Below are 22,500 nucleotides of genomic sequence, written 5' to 3'. Positions count from 1 at the left end.
GCACGCTGCACCCGGCCGCCTCCTGGGAATTGTAGTGCGATGTTGTATTTGGGAGTTGTAGCGTGCGGCGCCCGGTCACCTCTTGGGAGTTGTAGCGCGCTGTTGTATTCGCCTCCTGGGAATTATAGCGTGCAGCGCCCGGTCACCTCCTGGGAATTGTATCGCGCGGCGCCCAGTCACCTCCTGGGAATTGTAGCGCGGCCCAGTCGCCTCCTGGGAATTGTAGCACGCTGCACCCGGTCACCTGGGAATTGTAGCGCCTGGCGCCCGGTCACCTCCTGGGAGTTGTAGCGCGAGGCGCCCTGTCACCCTCTCTCCTTACCTTATGAGAGGTAAGCAAGGGCCGCTTGGGAGTTGTAGCACGCTGTTGTATTTGGGAGTTGTAGCGCGCGGCGCCCGGTCGCCTCCTGGGAATTGTAGCACACGGCGCCCGGTCACCCTCTTTCCTTACTTTATGAGAGGTAAGCCGCTGCTTGTTCCCCGTCCCGCTTGGGAGTTGTAGCGCGCTGTTGAACTTGGGAGATGTAGCGCCCGGCGCCCGGTCACCTTCTGGGAATTGTAGCGTGTGGCTCCCTGTCACCTGGGAATTGTAGCGCACTGCGCCCGGTCCCCTCCTGCTTGTTCCCCGCCCCGCTTGGGAGTTGTAGCGCGCTGTTGTATTTGGGAGTTGTAGCGCCTGGCGCCCGGTCACCTCCTGGGAATTGTAGCGCGCAGCGCCCTGTCACCTCTTTCCTTACTTTATGAGAGGCAAGCAATGGCCGCCGCTTGCCCCGCTTGGGAGTTGTAGCGCGCGGGCGCACGGTCACCTCCTGAGAATTGTAGCGCGTGGCACCCAGTCGCTTCCTGGGAATTGTAGCGCCCGGTCACCTCCTGGGAATTTTATCACGCACCCGGTACCCTCCTGGGAATTGTAGCGCGCTGCACCTGATCTTCCCCTTGGGAATTGTAGCGCCCGGCGCCCGGTCACCTCCTGGGAATTGTACCGCGCTGTTGCACTTGGGAGTTGTAGCGCGCGACGCCCGGTTACCTCCTCTCTTTCTCTCTCCCTCCAGGCGCCCGGCTGGAAGCCTCCAAGGCTCAGATCGAGTACCTCCTGGGAGTTGTAGCGCGCTGCGCCCGGTCGCCTCCTGGGAATTGTAGCGCGCTGTTGTATTTGGGAGTTGTAGCGTGCGGCGCCCGGTCACCGCCTCTCTTTCTCTCCCACCAGGCGCCCGGCTGGAAGCGTCTGACACCCTCTTTCCTTACTTTGTGAGAGGTCACCTCCTGGGAATTGTAGCGCGTGGCGCCCTGTCACCTGGGAATTGTAGCGCACTGTTGTACTTGGGAGTTGTAGCGCGGGGCGCCCGGTCACCTCCTGGGAGTTGTAGCGCGCTGTTGCACTTGGGAATTGTAGCGCGTGGCGCCCGGTCACCTCCTGGGAGTTGTAGCGCGCTGTTGCACTTGGGAATTGTAGCGCGCGGCGCCCGGTCACCTCCTGGGAGTTGTAGCGCGCTGTTGCACTTGGGAGTTGTAGCGCCTGGCGATCTGTCACCTCCTGGGAATTGTAGCGCGCTTCGTCCTGTCGCCTCCTGGGAGTTGTAGCGCCCAGCGCCCGGTCGCCTCCTGGAAATTGTAGCGCGCTGTTGTACTTGGGAGTTGTAGCACGCTGCACCTTGTCACCTCCTGGGAATTGTAGCGCACGGTGTCCGGTCACCTCCTGGGAATTGTAGCACGCTGCACCCCATCTCCCCTGGGAGTTGTAGCGCGCGGCGCCCGGTCGCCCTCTCTCCTTACCTTATGAGAGGTAAGCAAGGGCCGCTTGGGAGTTGTAGCGCGCTGTTGAACATGGGAGTTGTAGCGCCCGGCGCCCGGTCACCGCCTCTTTCTCTCTCCCACCAGGCGCCCAGCTGGAAGCGTCTGTCACCCTCTTTCCTTACTTTATGAGAGGTCACCTCCTGGGAGTTATAGCGCCCGGCGCCCGGTCGCCTCCTGGGAATTGTAGCACGCTGTTGAGCTTGGGAGTTGTAGCGCACGGCGCACGGTCACCTGGGAATTGTAGCGCGCTGTTGTATTTGGGAATTGTAGCGCGCAGCGTCCTGTCACCTGGGAATTGTAGTGCGCTGCACCCAGACACCTCCTGGGAGTTCTAGCGCGCGACGCCCTGCGCCCTGTCACCTCTTGGGAGTTGTAGCGCGCTGTTGTATTTGGGAATTGTAGCACGCTGCACCCGGTCACCTGGGAATTGTAGCGCGCGGCGTCCTGTCGCCTCCTGGGAGTTGTGGCGCGCTGTTGCACTTGGGAGTTATAGCGCGCGGCGCCCGGTCACCTCCTCTCTTCCTCTCTCCCGCCAGGCGCCCGGCTGGAGGCCTCCAAGGCTCAGATCGAGTACCAGGGCCTGGTGATGACGGAAGTGGAGAAGATCAAGGCGGCCGTCCAGTGCTCCCACCTCTGGGTATTGTAGTTCCAGGCGCCGGGCGGGGGATCAATAACAGGGATCAATACCTGTAATTGGCTGTCAATTGAAGGAAGGAAGAAATCGGATCAATACTAATGATTGGGTGTCCATTTAATAATAATAATAATAATAATAATAATAATAATAATAATAATAATTAATATTAATTATTATTATTATATAATAATAATAATAATATTATTATTAATAGTGTCAATTTAATGGGCAAATACATCGGTTGACCTTCGAATCGATCAATCGAATCAATCAATAAAACCCTGAGAATTGGTCGCAAATCATAATGAAGAAGAATCAATAATCAATAAAAGCCTAATAATTGGTTGCGGATAATAATAATAATAATAATAATAATAATAATAATAATACTAAATAAATAATCAATAATCAATAAAACCCTAATAATTGGTTGAAGATAATGAATGATAATAATAATAAATCAATAATCAATAAAACCCTAATAATTGGTTGCAGATAATGAATAATAATAATAATAATAATAATAATAATAATAATCAATAAAACCCTAATAATTGGTTGCAGATAATAATAAATAATAATAATAATAATAATAATAATAATAATAATAATAATAATAATCAATAAAACCCTAATAATTGGTTGCAGATAAATAATAATAATAATAATAATAATAATAATAATAATAATAATAAATAATACCCTAATAATTGGTTGAAAATAATAATGACAAAGAATAAATAATCAATAAAACCCTAATAATTGGTTGCAAATAATGAATAATAATAATAAATCAATAATAAATAAAACACTAATAATAGGTTGCAAATAATAATGACGAAGAAGAAATAATCAATAAAACCCTAATAATTGGTTGCAGATAATGAATAATAATAATAATAATAATAATAATAATAATAATAATAATAATAATAATACTAAGAATTGGGCAAATACATTGATGCGAAGGATTGGTTGCCCTTCTAACCGATCAATAAAAGCCTGAGAATGGGTCGCAAATCATAATGAAGAAGAATCAATAATCAATAAAAGCCTAATAATTGGTTGCGGATAATAATAATAATAATAATAATAATAATAATAATAATAAATAATAATAAATAATCAATAAAACTCTAATAATTGGTTGCATATAATGAATAATAATAATAATAAATCAATAATCAATAAAACCCTAATAATTGGTTGCAGATAATGAATAATAATAATAATAATAATAATCAATAACACCCTAATAATTGGTTGGAAATAATAATGACAAAGAATAAATAATAAAACCCTAATTATTGGTTGCAGATAATGAATAATAATAATAATACTAATAAATCAATAATCAATAAAACCCTAATAATTGGTTGCAGATAATGAATAATAATAATAATAATAATAATAATAATAATAATAAATCAATAATCAATAAAACCCTAATAATTGGCTGCGAAAAATAATAAAGAAGAAGTAGAATAAGAAGAAAAAGAATAAATAAGAAGACGAATAAATAATACCTTAAAAACAATAACAAGAATAATAAGAATAATAATTAATATATAAAAAATTAAAATAAATAAAGAAATAATATCCTAATAATTGGTTGCAGATAATAATAAATAATAATAATAAAAAGAAGAAGAAGAAGAAGGAGGAGAAGAATAATAAATAATAATAATAATAATAATAATAATAATAATAATAATAACAACAACAACAACAACAACAATAACAATAACAAAGAATAATAAGAATAATAATTAATATATAAAAAATTAAAATAAATAAATAAATAAATAATATCCTAATAATTGGTTGCAGATAATAATAAATAATAATAATAAAAAGTAGGAGAAGAAATAATAATAATAATAATAATAATAATAATAATAATAATAATAATAATAAAATTAATAATAATAATAAAGGCTTCGGGGCTGTCGATCAATCATTAATAATAATAATAATAATAATAATAATAATAATAATAATAAAGGCTTCGGGGCTGTCAATCAATCATTAATAATAATAATAATAATAATAATAATAATAATAATAAAGGCTTCGGGGCTGTCGATCAATCATTAATAATAATAATAATAATAATAATAAAGGCTTCAGGGCTGTCGATCAATCACCAATACCCCGCCCATCAATCATCAATAACCCACTTCCTCCCCGCAGGACATCGCCGGCCGCTTCCTGGCTCAGCGCAAGTCGGAGGAGGACCTGCGCCAGCAGATCGCCGAGAGCGAACGGCGCCGGCGGGAGCTCCAGTCCCGCCTCAAGGCTTTGGAACTGGAACGCGCCGAGTTGAAGTTCCACCCGGCGCCGGGCGCCCTCAGGTAGCGGGTTCGAGTCTCGTCCATTCATGTGGCAGGGAGTTCCCAGTGAGCTGTGCTATAGTTCCCAGTGAGCCGTACTATAGTTCCCAGTGAGCCATACTATAGTTCCCAGTGAGCTGTGCTATAGTTCCCAGTGAGCCGTACTATAGTTCCCAGTGAGCCATACTATAGTTCCCAGTGAGCTGTGCTATAGTTTCCAGTGAGCCGTACTATAGTTCCCAGTGAGCCATACTATAGTTCCCAGTGAGCTGTGCTATAGTTTCCAGTGAGCCATACTATAGTTCCCAGTGAGCCATAATATAGTTCACATACTATAGTTCCCAGTACACCATACTATAGCTCCCAGTGGGCGATACTATAGCTCCCAGTGCTCCATACTATGGCACCCGGTGCGCCATACTATAGTTCCCAGTGGGCCATACTATGGTTCCCAGTGAGCCATACTATAGTTCCCAGTGAGCCATACTATAGTTCCCAGTGGGCCATACTATAGTTCCCAGTGAGCCATACTATACTTCCCAGTGAGCCGTGCTATAGTTTCCAGTGAGCCGTACTATAGTTCCCAGTGAGCCGTACTATAGTTTCCAGTGGGCCATAGTATAGTTCCCAGAGAGACATACGATGGTTCCCAGTGGGCCATACTATGGTTCCCAGTGCTTAATACTATAGTTCCCAGTAGACCATACTATAATTCCCAGTGAGCAATACTATAGTGCCCAGTCAGCCATACTATAGTTCCCAGTAGACCATACTATAATTCCCAGTGAGCTGTGCTATAGTTCCCAGTGAGCTGTGCTATAGTTCCCAGTAAGCCGTACTAGTTCCCAGTGATCCATACTATAGTTCCCAGTACACCATACTATAGCTCCCAGTGGGCGATACTATAGCTCCCAGTGAGCCATACTATGGTTCCCAGTGAGCTGTGCTATAGTTCCCAGTGATCCGTACTAGTTCCCAGTGGGCCATACTATGGTTCCCAGTGGGCCATACTATAGTTCCCAGTGAGCTGTGCTATAGTTCCCAGTGAGCTGTGCTATAGTTCCCAGTGAGCTGTGCTATAGTTCCCAGTGATCCGTACTAGTTCCCAGTGGGCCGTACTATAGTTCCCAGTGAGCTGTGCTATAGTTCCCAGTGAGCCATACTATAGTTCCCAGTGAGCTGTGCCATAGTTTCCAGTGGGCCGTACTATAGTTCCCAGTGCACATACTATAGTTCCCAGTGAGCCATAATATCGTTCACATACTATAGTTCACAGTCCTCCATACTGTAGTTCCCAGTACACCATACTATAGCTCCCAGTGGGCGATACTATAGCTCCCAGTGCTCCATACTATGGCACCCGGTGCGCCATACTATAATTCCCGGTGAGCTGTGCTATAGTTTCTAGTGAGCCGTACTAGTTCCCAGTGAGCCATACTATGGTTCCCAGTGAGCCGTACTATGGTTCCCAGAGAGACATAAAAAATAGTTCCCAGTACACCATACTATAGCTCCCAGTGAGTGATACTATAGCTCCCAGTGCTCCATAATATGGTACCCGGTGCTATAATTCCCTGCGTGTCATACTATAGTTCCCAGTGAGCCATACTATAGTTCCCAGTACACCATACTACAGCTCCCAGTGGGCGATACTATAGCTCCCAGTGCTCCATACTATGGTACCCGGTGCGCCATACTATAATTCCCTGCGTGTCATACTATAGTTCCCAGTGAGCCATACTATAGTTCCCAGTGAGCCATACTACAGTTCCCAGTGGGCCATACTATAGCTCCCAGTGGGCTATACTATAGTTCCCAGTGAGCTGTGCTATAGTTTCCAGTGAGTCATACTATGGTTCCCAGTGAGCCATACTATAGTTCCCAGTGCTTAATACTATAGTGCCCAGTCAGCCATACTATAGTTCCCAGTGAGTCATGCAATAATTCCCTGCATGCCATACTATAGGTCCCAGTGAGCCATACTATAGTTCCCAGTGAGCCGTACTATAGTTCCCAGTGGGCCATACTATAGTTCCCAGTGCACATACTATAGTTCCCAGTGAGCTGTGCTATAGTTCCCAGTTAGCTGTGCTATAGTTCCCACTAATCCGTACTAGTTCCCAGTGAGCAATACTATAGTTTCCAGTGAGCCATACTATAGTTCCCAGTGAGCTGTGCTATAGTTCCCAGTGAGCCGTACTATAGTTCCCAGTGGGCCATACTATAGTTCCCAGTGCACATACTATAGTTCCCAGTACACCATACTATAGCTCCCAGTGGTCCATACTATAGTTCCCAGTACTCCATACTATAGTTCCCAGTACTCCATGCTATAGTTCCCAGTGCGCCATACTACAGTTCCCAGTGTGCCATACTATGGTTCCTCAGAAAACCGGGCGCCGCCTTTTCTCCCACAGCTCCCAGAAGCTGGCGGAGGAACTGGGCACCGCCTTGGAGGAGGAGACCCGGCGCCTGGAGGAGGCGCAGCGCTACGTTTCCCAGAGCCAGGAGCTGCTGCTGCACTTCGAGAACGGGGTCAACAACCTGGCCGTGCGGCTGTGCGGCGTCCAGGTGGCCGGGCAGGTAGGGAAACTACAGTTCCCAAAGGCCTCTGGGGCGCTGGGTGTTGGGAGTTGTAGTTTGCAGGGTGCGTACTATAGTTCCCAGTGGGCCGTACTATAGTTCCCAGAGAGACATACTATATTTCCCAGTGCACATACTATAGTTCCCAGTGAGCCGTACTATAGTTCCCAGTGGGCTGTACTATAGTACTATAGTTCCCAGTGGGCCACACTATAGTTCACATACTATAGTTCCCATAACTCCATACTATAGTTCCCAGTGGGCTGTACTATAGCTCCCAGTGAGCCATACTATAGTTCCCAGTGCTTTATACTATAGTTCCCAGTAGACCATACTATAATTCCCAGTGAGCAATACTATAGTTCCCAGTCAGCCATACTATAGTTCCCAGTGAGCCATGCAATAATTCCCAGTGCTCCATACTATGGTACCCGGTGCGCCATACTATAGTTCCCAGTGAGCTGTGCTATGGTTTCCAGTGAGCCGTACTATAGTTCCCAGTGAGCTGTGTTAGTTCCCAGTGAGCCATACTATGGTTCCCAGTGGGCCATTCTATAGTTCCCAGACATACTATACTTCCCAGTGAGCCATACTATATTTGCCAGTGAGCTGTGCTATAGTTTCCAGTGAGCCGTACTATAGTTCCCAGAGAGACATACTATATTTCCCAGTGCACATACTATAGTTCCCAGTGCTCCATAATATGGTACCCGGTGCGCCATACTATAATTCCCTGCGTGCCATACTATAGGTCCCAGTGAGCCGTACTATAGTTCCCAGTGAGCTGTGCTATAGTTCCCAGTGAGCCGTACTATAGTTCCCAGTGAGCCGTACTAGTTCCCAGTGAGCCATACTATGGTTCCCAGAGAGACACACTACATTTCTCAGTGCACATACTATAGTTCCCAGTGAGCCGTACTATAGTTCCCAGTGGGCTGTGCTATAGTTCCCAGTGAGCCGTACTATAGTTCCCAGTGAGCCGTACTAGTTCCCAGTGGGCCATACTATAGTTCCCAGAGAGACACACTACATTTCTCAGTGCACATACTATAGTTCCCAGTGAGCCGTACTATAGTTCCCAGTGGGCTGTACTATAGTACTATAGTTCCCAGTGGGCCACACTATTGTTCCCATACTATAGTTCCCATAACTCCATACTATAGTTCCCAGTGAGCCATACTATAGTTCCCAGCGAGCTGTGCTATGGTTTCCAGTGAGCCGTACTATAGTTCCCAGAGAGACATACTATAGTTCCCAGAGAGACATACTATATTTCCCAGTGCACATACTATGGTTCCCAGTGAGCCGTACTATAGTTCCCATTGGGTTGTACTATAGTACTATAGTTCCCAGTGGGCTACACTATAGTTCCCATACTATAGTTCCCAGCGAGCCATACTGTGGTTCCCGGTGGGTCGTACTATGGTTCCCAGTGATCCCAGTAGGGTATACTATAGTTCCCAGTGCTCCATACTATACCCCCAGTGGGGTATACTATAGTTCCCAGTGAGCCGTACTATAATTCCCAGTGCTCCATACTATAGTTCACCTTGGGCCATACTATAATTCCCAGTGAGCTATACTATTGTTCCCAGTGGGATATACTATAATTCCCAGTGGACTATACTATAGTTCCCATACTATAGTTCCTTGAGCCGTACTATAGTTCCCAACGAGTTTTCTATAGTTTCCAGTGCTCCATACTATAGTTCAGGTTGCGCCATACTATAGTTCCCAGTGAGCCATACTATAGTTCCCAATGAGCAATAGTATATTTCCTGGTGCTTCATACTATAGTTCCCATTTATCCATACTATAATTCCCAGAGAGCCATACTATAGTTCCCAGTGGTACATACTATAGTTCCCAGTGGGCCATATGGGTGCAACATTATAGCTCCCAGTGCTTAATACTATAGTTCCCAGTGAGCCATACTATAGTTCCCAGTGAGCTGTGCTATAGTTTCCAGTGAGCCATACTATAGTTCCCAGTGAGCCATACTAGTTCCCAGTACACCATACTATAGCTCCCAGTGGGCGATACTATAGCTCCCAGTGCTCCATACTATGGTACTCGGTGCGCCATACTATAATTCCCTGCGTGTCATACTATAGATCCCAGAGAGACATACTATGGTTCCCAGGGAGACATACTATATTTCCCAGTGCACATACTATAGTTCCCAGCACTCCATGCTATAGTTCCCAGTGCTCCATACTACAGTTCCCAGTGTACATACTATATTTCCCAGTGCACATACTATAGTTCCCAGTCAGCCATAATATAGTTCACATACTATAGTTCCCAGTCGGCCATACTATAGCTCCCAGTAGTCCATACTATAGCTCCCAGTGAGCCATAGTAGTTCCTAGTGCTCCATACTATAGTTCCCAGTACACCATACTATAGCTCCCAGTCGGCGATACTATAGCTCCCAGTGCTCCATACTATGGTACCCGGTGCGCCATACTATAATGCCCTGCGTGTCATAGTATAGTTCCCAGTGAGCCATACTGGATCCCAGTGAGCCATACTATAGTTCCCAGTGAGCCATACTACAGTTCCCAGTGGAGTATACTATAGATCCCAGTCGGGTGTACTATAGTTCCCAGTGAGCCGTACTATAATTCCCAGTGCTCAATACTATAGTTCACCTTGAGCTGTGCTATAGTTTCCAGTGAGCCATACTATAGCTCCCAGTGGGCGATACTATAGTTCCCAGTGCTTCATACTATAGTTCCCAGTGTTCCATACTATAGTTCCCGGTACACCGTACTATAGCTCCCAGTGGGCGATACTATAGTTCTCAGTAGACCATACTATAATTCCCAGTGAGCAATACTATAGTGAGCTGTGCTATAGTTCCCAGTGAGCCGTACTAGTTTATAGTGAGCCATACTATGGTTCCCAGTGGTCCATACTATAGTTCCCAGTGCACATACTATAGTTCCCAGTGATCCATACTACGGTTCTCAGTGGGCCATACTATAGTTCACATACTATAGTTCCCAGTCCTCCATGCTATAGTTCCCAGTACGCCATACTATAGCTCCCAATGGTCCATACTATAGTTCCCAGTACACCATACTATAGCTCCCAGTGGGTGATACTATAGCTCCCAATGCTCCATACTATAGTTCCCAGTGAGCCATAATGTAGTTCACATACTATAGTTCTCAGTTGGCTGTACTATAGTTCCCAGTGGGCGATACTATAGTTCCCAGTGAGCCATACTATAGTTCCCAGTATACCATACTATAGCTCCCAGTACACCATACTATAGCTCCCAGTGGGCGATACTATAGCTCCCAGTGGTCCATACTATAGTTCCCAGTACACCATACTATAGCTCCCAGTGGGCGATACTATAGCTCCCAATGCTCCATACTATAGTTCCCAGTGAGCCATACTATAGTTCCCAGTGAGTTGTGCTAGTTCCCAGTGAGCCATAATATAGTTCACATACTATAGTTCCCAGTGGGCGATACCATAGCTCCCAGCGCCCCATACTATAGCTCCCAGTACACCATACTATAGTTCCCAGCGCCCCATACTACAGTTCCCAGTGCACATACTATAGTTCGCATACTATGGTTCCCAGTCCTCCAGACTATGGTTCCCAGTACGCCATACTATAGTTCCCAGTACTCCATGCTATAGTTCCCAGCGCCCCATACTACAGTTCCCAGTTCCCCCCTTTCCCCTCCAGGAGGATTTCCGCGGCGAATCCTGGGACGTCTTCCGGAAACTCCAGTTCTGCCAGGGGCGCCTGGTGCACCTGCTGGCGGCGGCGGCGGCGGCGCCCTCCCTGCGCCTGGACTTCAGCAAGGAGGAGGGCAATGAGGTGCGGGAAACGTAGCGCCAGGCGCAGGAAGGCGGACGGGATGGGAATTGTAGCGCCAGGCGCAGGAAGAAGAACGGGGTGGGAACTGTAGCGCCAGGCAGGCTGGGAATTGTAGCGCCAGGCGCAGGAAGAAGAACGGGATGGGAACTGTAGCGCCAGGCAGGCTGGGAATTGTAGCGCCAGGCGCAGGAAGAAGAACGGGATGGGAACTGTAGCGCCAGGCAGGCTGGGAATTGTAGCGCCAGGCGCAGGAAGAAGAACGGGATGGGAACTGTAGCGCCAGGCAGGCTGGGAATTGTAGCGCCAGGCGCAGGAAGAAGAACGGGATGGGAACTGTAGCGCCAGGCAGGCTGGGAATTGTAGCGCCAGGCGCAGGAAGAAGAACGGGATGGGAACTGTAGCGCCAGGCAGGCTGGGAATTGTAGCGCCAGGCGCAGGAAGAAGAACGGGATGGGAACTGTAGCGCCAGGCAGGCTGGGAATTGTAGCGCCAGGCGCAGGAAGAAGAACGGGATGGGAACTGTAGCGCCAGGCAGGCTGGGAATTGTAGCGCCAGGCGCAGGAAGAAGAACGGGATGGGAACTGTAGCGCCAGGCAGGCTGGGAATTGTAGCGCCAGGCGCAGGAAGACAGGCAGGCAGATAATATTAGATAATATTAGATAATATTAATAGAATAGAATGATTAATAGAAGAATATTAGGAAATTAGCATAATAATAATCAGAATACGCAAGGCAAGGTTGGGAATTGTAGCGCCGGGCGCAGGAAGACAGGCAGGCTGGGAAGTGTATGATATGATATGACAATCAATATAATTAATATAAATATTAATTAATTAATTAATACAATTAATATAAATATTAATTAATTAATATCATTAATGTAAATAATAATGTAAATAATAATGTAATATATTATACATTCTAATAATATATAAGATAAGATATGATATGATATGATAATGAATGTAATTCATATTAATATTAATTAATATAATTCATATGAATATTAATTAATTAATATTTCATATAAATATTAATTACTTAATATAATCAATAATTGATATCATTAATATTCATATTCATTCATATTCATAAGCATTCATATTATTCATATTATTCATATTAATAAGCATTCACATTATTAATACTATTCATATTCATATCCATTCATATTATTAATATTATTAATACACATTCACTTTATTAATATTATTCATATTCATTTACATTCATATTATTAATATTAGGAAGGCTGGGAAACATAGCGCCAGGCGCAGAAAGACAGACAGGCTAGAGGCTGCATTCTATTAATATCTAATATTAATAGAATAATATTAGGAAATGTAGTATAATAATAATAATAATAATAATAATAATAATAATAATAATAATAATAATAATAATTCCCCCAGGCGGTGCTGGGAATTGTAGCGCCAGGCGCAGGAATACGGACAGGCTAGAGGCTGCGTTCTATTAATATCTAATATTAATAGAATAATATTAGGAAATGTAGCGTAATAATAATAATAATAATAATAATAATAATAATAATAATAATAATTCCCCCAGGCGGTGCTGGGAATTGTAGCGCCAGGTGCAAGAATCCAGATAGGGTATTTAGAAGAGTGCAGAATAATCAGATAATTAAAATAATTATAACCTAATAATTTTAATCAATATAAATATAAGTGATATAAATAATGATGTAATATATTATATATTAAAATAGTATATAAGATAAGGTAAGATATGAGATGAGATGATAATCAATATAATCAATATAAATATTAATTAATTAATATAATAAATATAAATATAAATAATATAAATAATAATATATTATATATTATAATAATATATAAGATAAGATATCGTATGATATGATAATCAATATAATCCATATAAATATTAATTAATCAATATAATTCGTATCAATATTAATTAATTAATATAATTAATATAATTAATATAAATAATAATATAATATATTATACATTCTAATAATATATTAGATAAGATAAGGTATGATATGATAATCAATATAATTCATATAAATATTAATTAATCAATATAATTCATATAAATATGAATTAATCATTAATTAATAACGAACTAATAACGAGCTGATAATTAATAGAAGGTAAGATATGATATGATTAATATAATTATATTAACATAATGATAATATAATGATATTAATCAATATAATTAATATACATATAAATAAGACAGATGGGCTGGGAACTGTAGCGCCAGGCGCAGGAAGACAGACCGGCGGGGAATAATTAATAGAATAATATTAGGAAATTAGCATAATAATAATCAGAATACGCAAGGCAAATTTGGGAATTGTAGCGCCAGGCGCAGGAATACTTATAATTAATAGATAATATTAATAGAATAGAATAGAATAGAATAGAATAGAATAGAATAGAATAGAATGATTAATAGGAGAATATTAGGAAATGTAGCGTAATAATCATCAGAATACGCAAGGCAAGGTTGGGAATTGTAGCGCCAGGCGCAGGAATACGGATATAATTAATAGATAATATTAATAGAATAGAATGATTAATAGAAGAATATTAGGAAATGTAGCGTAATATTAATTGTAGCGCCAGGCGCAAGTCTGTTATAATTAAAAGATAATATTAATAGAATAGAATGATTAATAGAAGAATATTAGGAAATGTAGCATAATAATAATCAGAATACGCAAGGCAAGGTTGGGAATTGTAGCGCCGGGCGCAGGAATACGGATATAATTAATAGATAATATTAATAGATAATATTAATAGAATAGAATGATTAATAGAAGAATATTAGGAAATGTAGCGTAATAATAATCAGAATACGCAAGGCAAGGTTGGGAATTGTAGCGCCAGGCGCAGGAATACGGACAGGCAGTTATAATTAATAGATAATATTAATTATATTATAATTAATAGATAATATTAATAGAATAGAATAGAATGATTAATAGAAGAATATTAGGAAATGTAGCGTAATAATAATCAGAATACGCAAGGCAAGGTTGGGAATTGTAGCGCCAGGCGCAGGAAGAGGGGCAGGCTGGGAACTGTATGATATGATATGATAATCAATATCATTCATATAAATATTAATTAATTAATACAATTCATATAAATACAATTCATAATGAATACAGTTCATATAAATACTAATAGGAATAGAAATAAATAATTATTTAATATAATTCATATAATTATTATATTATAATGTATTATAATATATTATAATATAATATAATTATATTATATAATACATATAAATAAATAATTATTTAATATAATTAATATAAATAGTAATAATAAAAATCATAATGTAATATATTATACATGCTAATAATATATAATCTTATCTTATATCTTATATCTTATATATAATATATAAGATAAGATATGATATGATAATCAATATTCATATAATATAATTAATTAATATGATTCATATAAATATTAATTTAATAATTAATTAATAACAAACTAATAACGAGCTGATACTTAAGATAAGGTAAGATATGATATGATTAATATAATTATATTAACATAATGATAATATAATATAATGATATTAATTAATGTAATTAATATAAATATAAATAAGACAGATGGGCTGGGAATTGTAGCGCCAGGCGCAGAAAGACGGACCGGCGGGGAATAATTAATAGAATAATATTAGGAAATTAGCATAATAATAATCAGAATACGCAAGGCAAGGTTGGGAATTGTAGCGCCAGGCGCAGGAAGACGGATATAATTAATAGATAATATTAATAGAATAGAATGATTAATAGAAGAATATTAGGAAATGTAGCGTAATAATCAGAATACGCAAGGCAATGTTGGGAACTGTAGCGCCAGGCGCCAGATCTAATATTAATACAATAATATTAGGAAATGTAGCGTAATAATAATACTAATAATAATAATAGCCAATTCCCCCCAGGCGGTGCTGGGAATTGTAGCGCCAGGTGCAAGATAGGAAGCTCTAAAACTAGGTTTATGAGTATTTAGAAGAGTGCACAATAATCAGATAATTAAAATAGTTAATGATTAAATAATGAATTATAATCTAATAATTTTAATTAATATAAATATAAATAATGTAAATAATAATTAATATGATATATTATATATTATTAATATAGTGTAATATAATATAATATAATAATATAATAATCAATATAATTAATATAAATATTAATTAATTAATAAAGAACTAATAACGAGCTAATAATTAATGAATAAATAATTAATTATAACCTAATAATTTTAAGTAATATAAATATAAATAATATAAATAATAATTCATATAATATATTCTATATTATTAATATAGTATTATATATTATAATAATATATAATATAATAATATGTAATATGATATATTATAAGATAATATGATATAATAATCAAAATAATTAATATAAATATTAATTAATTAATAATGAACTAATAACGAGCTAATAATCAATGAATAATTAATTAATTAATTATAACCTAATAGTTTTAATTAATATAAATATAAATAATATAAATAATAATTCATATAATATATTATATTATATATTATTAATATAATATAATATAATATAATATAATTAATATAAATATTAATTAATTAATAATGAACTAATAACGAGCTAATAATTAATCAATGAATAACTAAATAATTAATTATAACCTAATAATTTTAATTAATATAAATATAAATAATATAAATAATAATTAATATAATATATTATATATTATTAATATAGTATAATATAATATAATATATAATATAATATAATAATCAATATAATTAATATAATTAATTAATTAATAATGAACTAATAACGAGCTAATAATTAAGTCGCTCTTTCTCCGCAGACCTTCGTCCAGGTGCGGAACGTTCTGGAAGAAAGTACCAGGGAGGAGCCCCAGAACCTGAGGATCGCCTTCGAGGACGACGAAGACGTCCGAGGTGCGCTAATATTATTAATAAGCATTCCCTTTGTTGACATTAATAACAAGCATTCATATTATTAATATTATGAATCATTTTATTATTATTATTAATTAGCATTTGTTGTATTATTAATAAGAATCATTCACATTATTAATACTATTCATATTCATATTATTCTGCCATATAGCTGCCCATATAGCTGCCCATATAGGGGAAAATGGGAGATTTCCATGTTTTTAAGATTTTTAATCATTTTATTATTAATTATTTTATTAATTATGATTAATGATTAATTATTTTATTATTAATAATCAGCATTCGCATTATTAATACTATTCATATTCATATTATTCTGCCATATAGCTGCCCATATAGGGGAAAATGGGAGATTTCAATATTTTCAACCTTTTCAATCCTATTATTTATTAATATTCTTATTAATGCTATTAATTTCTAATAATATCCTCGTTAATCCAGAGGCCTTCAATTTCGCTGACATCGACCACAGCTATATTCCCGGGAGGGAGGAAATTAAGAAGCAAGGCCTGAAGCTGATCGGCGACAAGACCAAAGTCGTCAAGAAGAAGCCCCGGGGGGCGGCCAAAAAGCCCGCTAATTAATTAATTAATGAATTAATTAACGGCCTCGTTAATAAAGGATATTCTTCTTATTATTCGTCGCAGCTCATATCCCCAGGCGGGAGGGAGAAGAGGAAGAGAAGAAGCCCAGGGGGGGGGGGAACGACCTTTCATTAATTAATGTTAATGACTTAAAGTCCTTTCATTAATTAATTAATTAAATAATAATTAATCACCGCCGTCGTCGACCGCAGCTCATATCCCCAGGTGGGAGGAGATCGAAGGACAAGAGCAAGAGGAGAAGCCCAGGGGGGGACGGAGCTTTCATTAATTAATTTTAATTACTTAAAGTCCTTTAATAGATAGATAGATAGATAGATAGATAGATAGATAGATAGATAAATAATAATTAATCATCGCCGTCGTCGACCGCAGCTCATATCCCCAGGCGGGAGGAGAGCAATGTAGTCGAGAAGAAGCCCGGGGGGGGGACGGGACCTTTCGTTAATTAATGTTAATTACGGAAAGTCCTTTAATTGATAGATAAATAAATAAATAAATAAATAAATAAATAAATAATAATTAATAATCGCCGTCGTCGACCGCAGCTCATATCCCCAGGCTGGGAGGAGATGGAGGGACAAGAGCAAGAGAAGAAGCCCGGGGGGGACCTTTCATTAATTAATGTTAACTACTTAAAGTCCTTTAATTAATTAATTAATTAATAATAATAATTAATCATCGCCGTCGTCGACCACAGCTCATATCCCCAGGCGGGAGGAAGGTGGTAGAGAAGAAGCCCGGGGGGGGGGGAGAGACCTTTCATTAATTAATGTTAATTACTTAAAGTCCTTTAATTGATAAATAAATAAATAAATAAATAAATAAATAATAATTAATAATCGCCCTCGTCGACCGCAGCTCATATCCCCAGGTGGGAGGAGATCGAAGGAGAAGAGAAAGAGAATAAGCCCGGGGGGGGGAACGACCTTTCATTAATTAATGTTAATTACTGAAAGTCCTTTAATTGATAAATAAATAAATAAATAAATAAATATTAATAATCGCCGTCGTCGACCGCAGCTCATATCCCCAGGCGGGAGGAGAGCGAGGGAGAAGAGGAAGAGAAGAAGCCCAGGGGGGGGGAACGACCTTTCATTAATTAATGTTAATTACTTAAAGTCCTTTGATTAATTAATTAATTAAATAATAATTAATCATCGCCGTCGTCGACCGCAGCTCATATCCCCAGGCTGGGAACAGGAGATGGAGAGACAAGAGCAATGTGGTCGAAGCCCAGGGGGGGGACGACCTTTCATTAATTAATTTTAATGACTTAAAGTCCTTTAATTGATTAATTAATTAAAGAATAATTAATCATCGCCGTCGTCGAACGCAGCTCATATCCCCACGTAGGAGGAGATCGAAGGACAAGAGCAAGAGAAGAAGCCCAGGCAGGGGGGACCTTTCATTAATTAATGTTAATTACTGAAAGTCCTTTAATTAATTAATTAATTAATTAAATAGTAATTAATAATCGCCGTCGTCGACCGCAGCTCATATCCCCAGGCTGGGAACAGAAGATCGATAGATAAGAGCAATGTGGTCAAAGCCTGGGGGGGAGACCTTTCATTAATTAATTTTAATGACTTAAAGTCCTTTAATTGATTAATTAATTAAATAATAATTAATCACCGCCGTCGTCGACCGCAGCTCATATCCCCAGGTTGGGAACAGGAGATCGAGAGACAAGAGCAATGTGGTCTAAGCCCGGGGGGGGACCTTTCATTAATTAATGTTAATTACTTAAAGTCCTTTAATTGATAGATAGATAAATAAATAAATAAATAATAATTAATCATCGCCCTCGTCGACCGCAGCTCATATCCCCAGGCGGGAGGAGAAGAGGAAGGTGGTCGAGAAGAAGCCCGGGGGGGGACCTTTCATTAATTAATGTTAATTACTGAAAGTCCTTTAATTGATAGATAGATAGATAAATAAATAAATAAATAATAATTAATCATCGCCGGCGTCGACCGCAGCTCATATCCCCAGGCGGGAGGAGAGCGAGGTGGTCGAGAAGAAGCCCGGGGGACGACGACGACCTTTCGTTAATTAATGTTAATGACTTAAAGTCCTTTGATTAATTAATTAATTAATTAATAATTAATAACCGCCGCCGTCGACCGCAGCTCATATCTGCGATAGAAGAAAAGAAGGACGCGTTTGGGAAAAAAAAGAAAAAGCCCATTAATTAATTAATTAATAGTTATCATTAATTATTAATAATAATTAATATTAATAATATTAATAGTATTAATATTAGTATAGTGATAATATTAATACTATTAATACTAATAATATTAATAGTAATAATTAATATTATTACTATTAATAATCATCCCTTTTGGGGTCTGCGAGACAAGAAAAAGAAGGACGTGTTTGGGAAAAAAAAGAAAAAGCCCATTAATTAATTAATTAATTAATAATTAATATTATTAATTATTAATATTAATAGTAATAGTATTAGTATTAATAGTATTAATATTAGTATAGTGATAATATTAATTGTATTAATATTAATAATATTAATAGCAATAATTAATATTATTGCTATTAATAATCATCCCTTTTGGGGTCTGTGATAAAAAGAAGGACGCGTTTGGAAAAAAAAGGAAAAGGCTGGGAAGTTTGGCCCTCGCGGGACGCCGTACGCGGCCGCCACAGTCAAGTTGTTCTACTGTCGGGTTGCCTCAACCAAGATGGCCGCCGGCACCGCGGTTGCCTAGCGACGGGGCCCAAACAAGATGGCGGCCGCGGTTGCCTAGCGACGGGGCAAAAACAAGATGGCGGCCGCGGTTGCCTAGCGACGGCCTAATCGCCGACGAGAACAACAATAAATCATAATAATCTGTTATTTATCTTACTTACTATATAATAATAATAATAATAATCTGTTATTTCTCTTACTATATGAGGAAAACGTCACGTCAATTCATCGCGAGCCACGCCCCCTCCCCTGTTGCCTAGCGACCGCGCTAAGCTTGTCCCTCTCCGGCCACCGTCGTCCGCGCCTTTTGACGCCAATTGTCCCTCCTCGCTTCCCCTCCCCGGCGTCTGATTGGCTGGAATCCCCCCTTAGCAGCTGCCTCCTCCAAGATGGCCGCCGCTGCCGCCCGGCTGGCCAAGCTTCCCCCTTAGCACGTCATTGAATTGTCCCGCCTCCTTCCCCCTCGCCGCCTCCTGATAGGCTGCGGCGTCAACTTTGTCCCTCTTCGGCCTCCGTCCGTCGCCGGAAGTCACAATGCCGTTGCTAAGCGAGGAAAAATTCCAAAATGGCGGCGGCTGCCCGTCATCCTATCATCCCGCCTCCTCTCCCTTCTCCGCCTCCTGATTGGCTGCGGGCTCCACTTTGTCCCTCTTCGGCCACCGTCCGTCGCCATGCCGTTGCTAAGCGAGGAAAAATTCCAAAATGGCGGCGGCTGCCCGTCATCCTATCATCCCGCCTCCTCTCCCTTCTCCGCCTCCTGATTGGCTGCGGCTTCAACTTTGTCCCTCTTCGGCCACCGTCCGTTGCTAAGCGAGGAAAAACTCCAAAATGGCGGCGGCTGTCCGTCATCCCATCATCCCTCCTCCTCTCCCTTCTCCGCCTCCTGATTGGCTGCGGCTTCAACTTTGTCCCTCTTCGGCCACCGTCCGTTGCTAAGCGAGGAAAAACTCCAAAATGGCGGCGGCTGTCCGTCATCCCATCATCCCTCCTCCTCTCCCTTCTCCGCCTCCTGATTGGCTGCGGCTTCAAGTTTGTCCCTCTCCGGCCTCCGTCCGCACCGGAAGTCGTCCGGAAGAAGAAGAAGAAGGCGGCCCAAGATGGCGGCGTCGTCGTCGTTCTGAGGCGAAGCTTCGGAGGCGAAATGTTCTCGGCCCTGAAGAAGCTGGTGGGCTCGGAGGCGGGCCAGGCCCGGGAGAAGCCCATCCCGGCCGGGCTGCAGTCGATGAACCAGGCGCTGCAGCGGCGCTTCGCCAAAGGCGTCCAGTATAACAGTGAGGGGAGGAGGGGGAGAAGGGGGGGGAAGGGGAAGAATAATAATAATAATAATGGGAAGAATGTGAATAATAATAATAATAATAATAATGTGAGGGAATAGGAAGAATGTGAAGGAATAATAGTAATAATAATAATAATGTGAATAATATGATTAATGTGAAGGAATATGAAGAATACGAATAATAATAATAATAATGGGAATAATGTGAAGAATATGAATAATAATAATGTGAAGGAATGTGAAGGAATATGAAGAATGTGAATAATAATAATAATAATAATAATAATGTGAATAATGTGAAGGAATGTGAAGGAATATGAAGAATGTGAAGAATATGAATAATAATAATAATAATAATGTGAAGGAATAGGAAGAATGTGAAGGAATAATAGTAATAATAATAATAATGTGAATAATATGATTAATGTGAAGGAATATGAAGAATACGAATAATAATAATAATAATGGGAATAATGTGAAGAATATGAATAATAATAATGTGAAGGAATGTGAAGGAATGTGAAGGAATATGAAGAATGTGAATAATAATAATAATGTGAATAATGTGAAGGAATGTGAAGGAATATGAAGAATGTGAAGAATATGAATAATAATAATAATGTGAAGGAATGTGAAGGAATATGAAGAATGTGAATAATAATAATAATAATAATAATGTGAATAATATGAATAATGTGAAGGAATATGAAGAATGTGAAGAATAATAATGTGAATAATGTGAAGGAATATGAATAATAATAATAATAATGGGAATAATGTGAATAATGTGAAGAAAACGAATAATAATAATAATAATGGGAATCATGTGAATATGAAGAATGAGAATAATAATAATAATGTGAAGGAATATGAAGAATGTGAATAATAATGTGAATAATATGAATAATGTGAAGGAATAATAATAATAATAATAATAATGTGAATAATGTGAAGGAATAATAATAATAATGTGAATAATGTGAAGGAATATGAAGGAATATGAAGAATATGAAGAATATGAATAATAATAATAATGTGAAGGAATGTGAAGGAATATGAAGAATAATAATAATAATGTGAAGGAATATGAAGAATGATAATGATAATGTGAATAATGTGAAGGAATATGAAGGAATATGAAGAATATGAAGAATATGAATAATAATAATAATGTGAAGGAATATGAAGGAATATGAATAATAATAATAATAATGTGAATAATATGAAGAATGTGAAGGAATATGAAGCATATGAATAATAATAATAATAATGTGAATAATGTGAATATGAAGAATGAGAATAATAATAATAATGTGAAGGAATATGAAGAATAATTATAATAATAATGTGAAGGAATAGGAAGAATATGAATAATAATAATGGGAATAATGGGAATAAAGTGAAGGAATATGAAGAATGTGAATAATAATAATAATAATAATAATGTGAGGGAATATGAGAAATACGAAGAAGAATAATAATAATGGGAATAATGTGAAGGAATATGAAGAATGTGAAGGAATAATAATAATAATAATAATAATGTGAATAATAATAATAATGTGAATAATAGGAATAATGTGAATATGAAAAAGAATAATGGGAATAATGTGAAGGAATATGAAGAATAATAATGTGAAGAATACGAATAATAATAATAATCTGAATAATATGAATAATGTGAAGGAATATGAAGAATATGAATAATAA

General features: G+C 39.1%; 2 protein-coding genes across 2 annotated transcripts in view; both read left to right on the top strand.

Moving 5' to 3' along the window:
* Nucleotides 1-16,786, top strand: part of CCDC183 (coiled-coil domain containing 183) — a 110,904-nt gene extending 94,118 nt beyond the window's left edge. Inside the window, exons 9-14 of the mRNA XM_053374250.1 lie at nt 2,331-2,431; nt 4,625-4,785; nt 7,182-7,347; nt 11,057-11,191; nt 16,088-16,181; nt 16,644-16,786. Coding sequence (XP_053230225.1) covers nt 2,331-2,431; nt 4,625-4,785; nt 7,182-7,347; nt 11,057-11,191; nt 16,088-16,181; nt 16,644-16,786 — 800 coding nt within the window. The remainder of the gene's footprint in view (nt 1-2,330; nt 2,432-4,624; nt 4,786-7,181; nt 7,348-11,056; nt 11,192-16,087; nt 16,182-16,643) is intronic.
* Nucleotides 16,787-20,655: 3,869 nt separating this feature from the next.
* RABL6 (RAB, member RAS oncogene family like 6) overlaps nt 20,656-22,500 on the top strand; it is a 42,121-nt gene continuing 40,276 nt past the window's right edge. Inside the window, exon 1 of the mRNA XM_053374194.1 lies at nt 20,656-20,785. Coding sequence (XP_053230169.1) covers nt 20,656-20,785 — 130 coding nt within the window. The remainder of the gene's footprint in view (nt 20,786-22,500) is intronic.

The sequence above is a fragment of the Podarcis raffonei genome, chromosome Z, assembly GCF_027172205.1.
Source record: "Podarcis raffonei isolate rPodRaf1 chromosome Z, rPodRaf1.pri, whole genome shotgun sequence".
Classification (NCBI taxonomy): Eukaryota; Metazoa; Chordata; class Lepidosauria; order Squamata; family Lacertidae; genus Podarcis; species Podarcis raffonei.
This window is presented reverse-complemented; position numbering and strand designations above follow the sequence as displayed.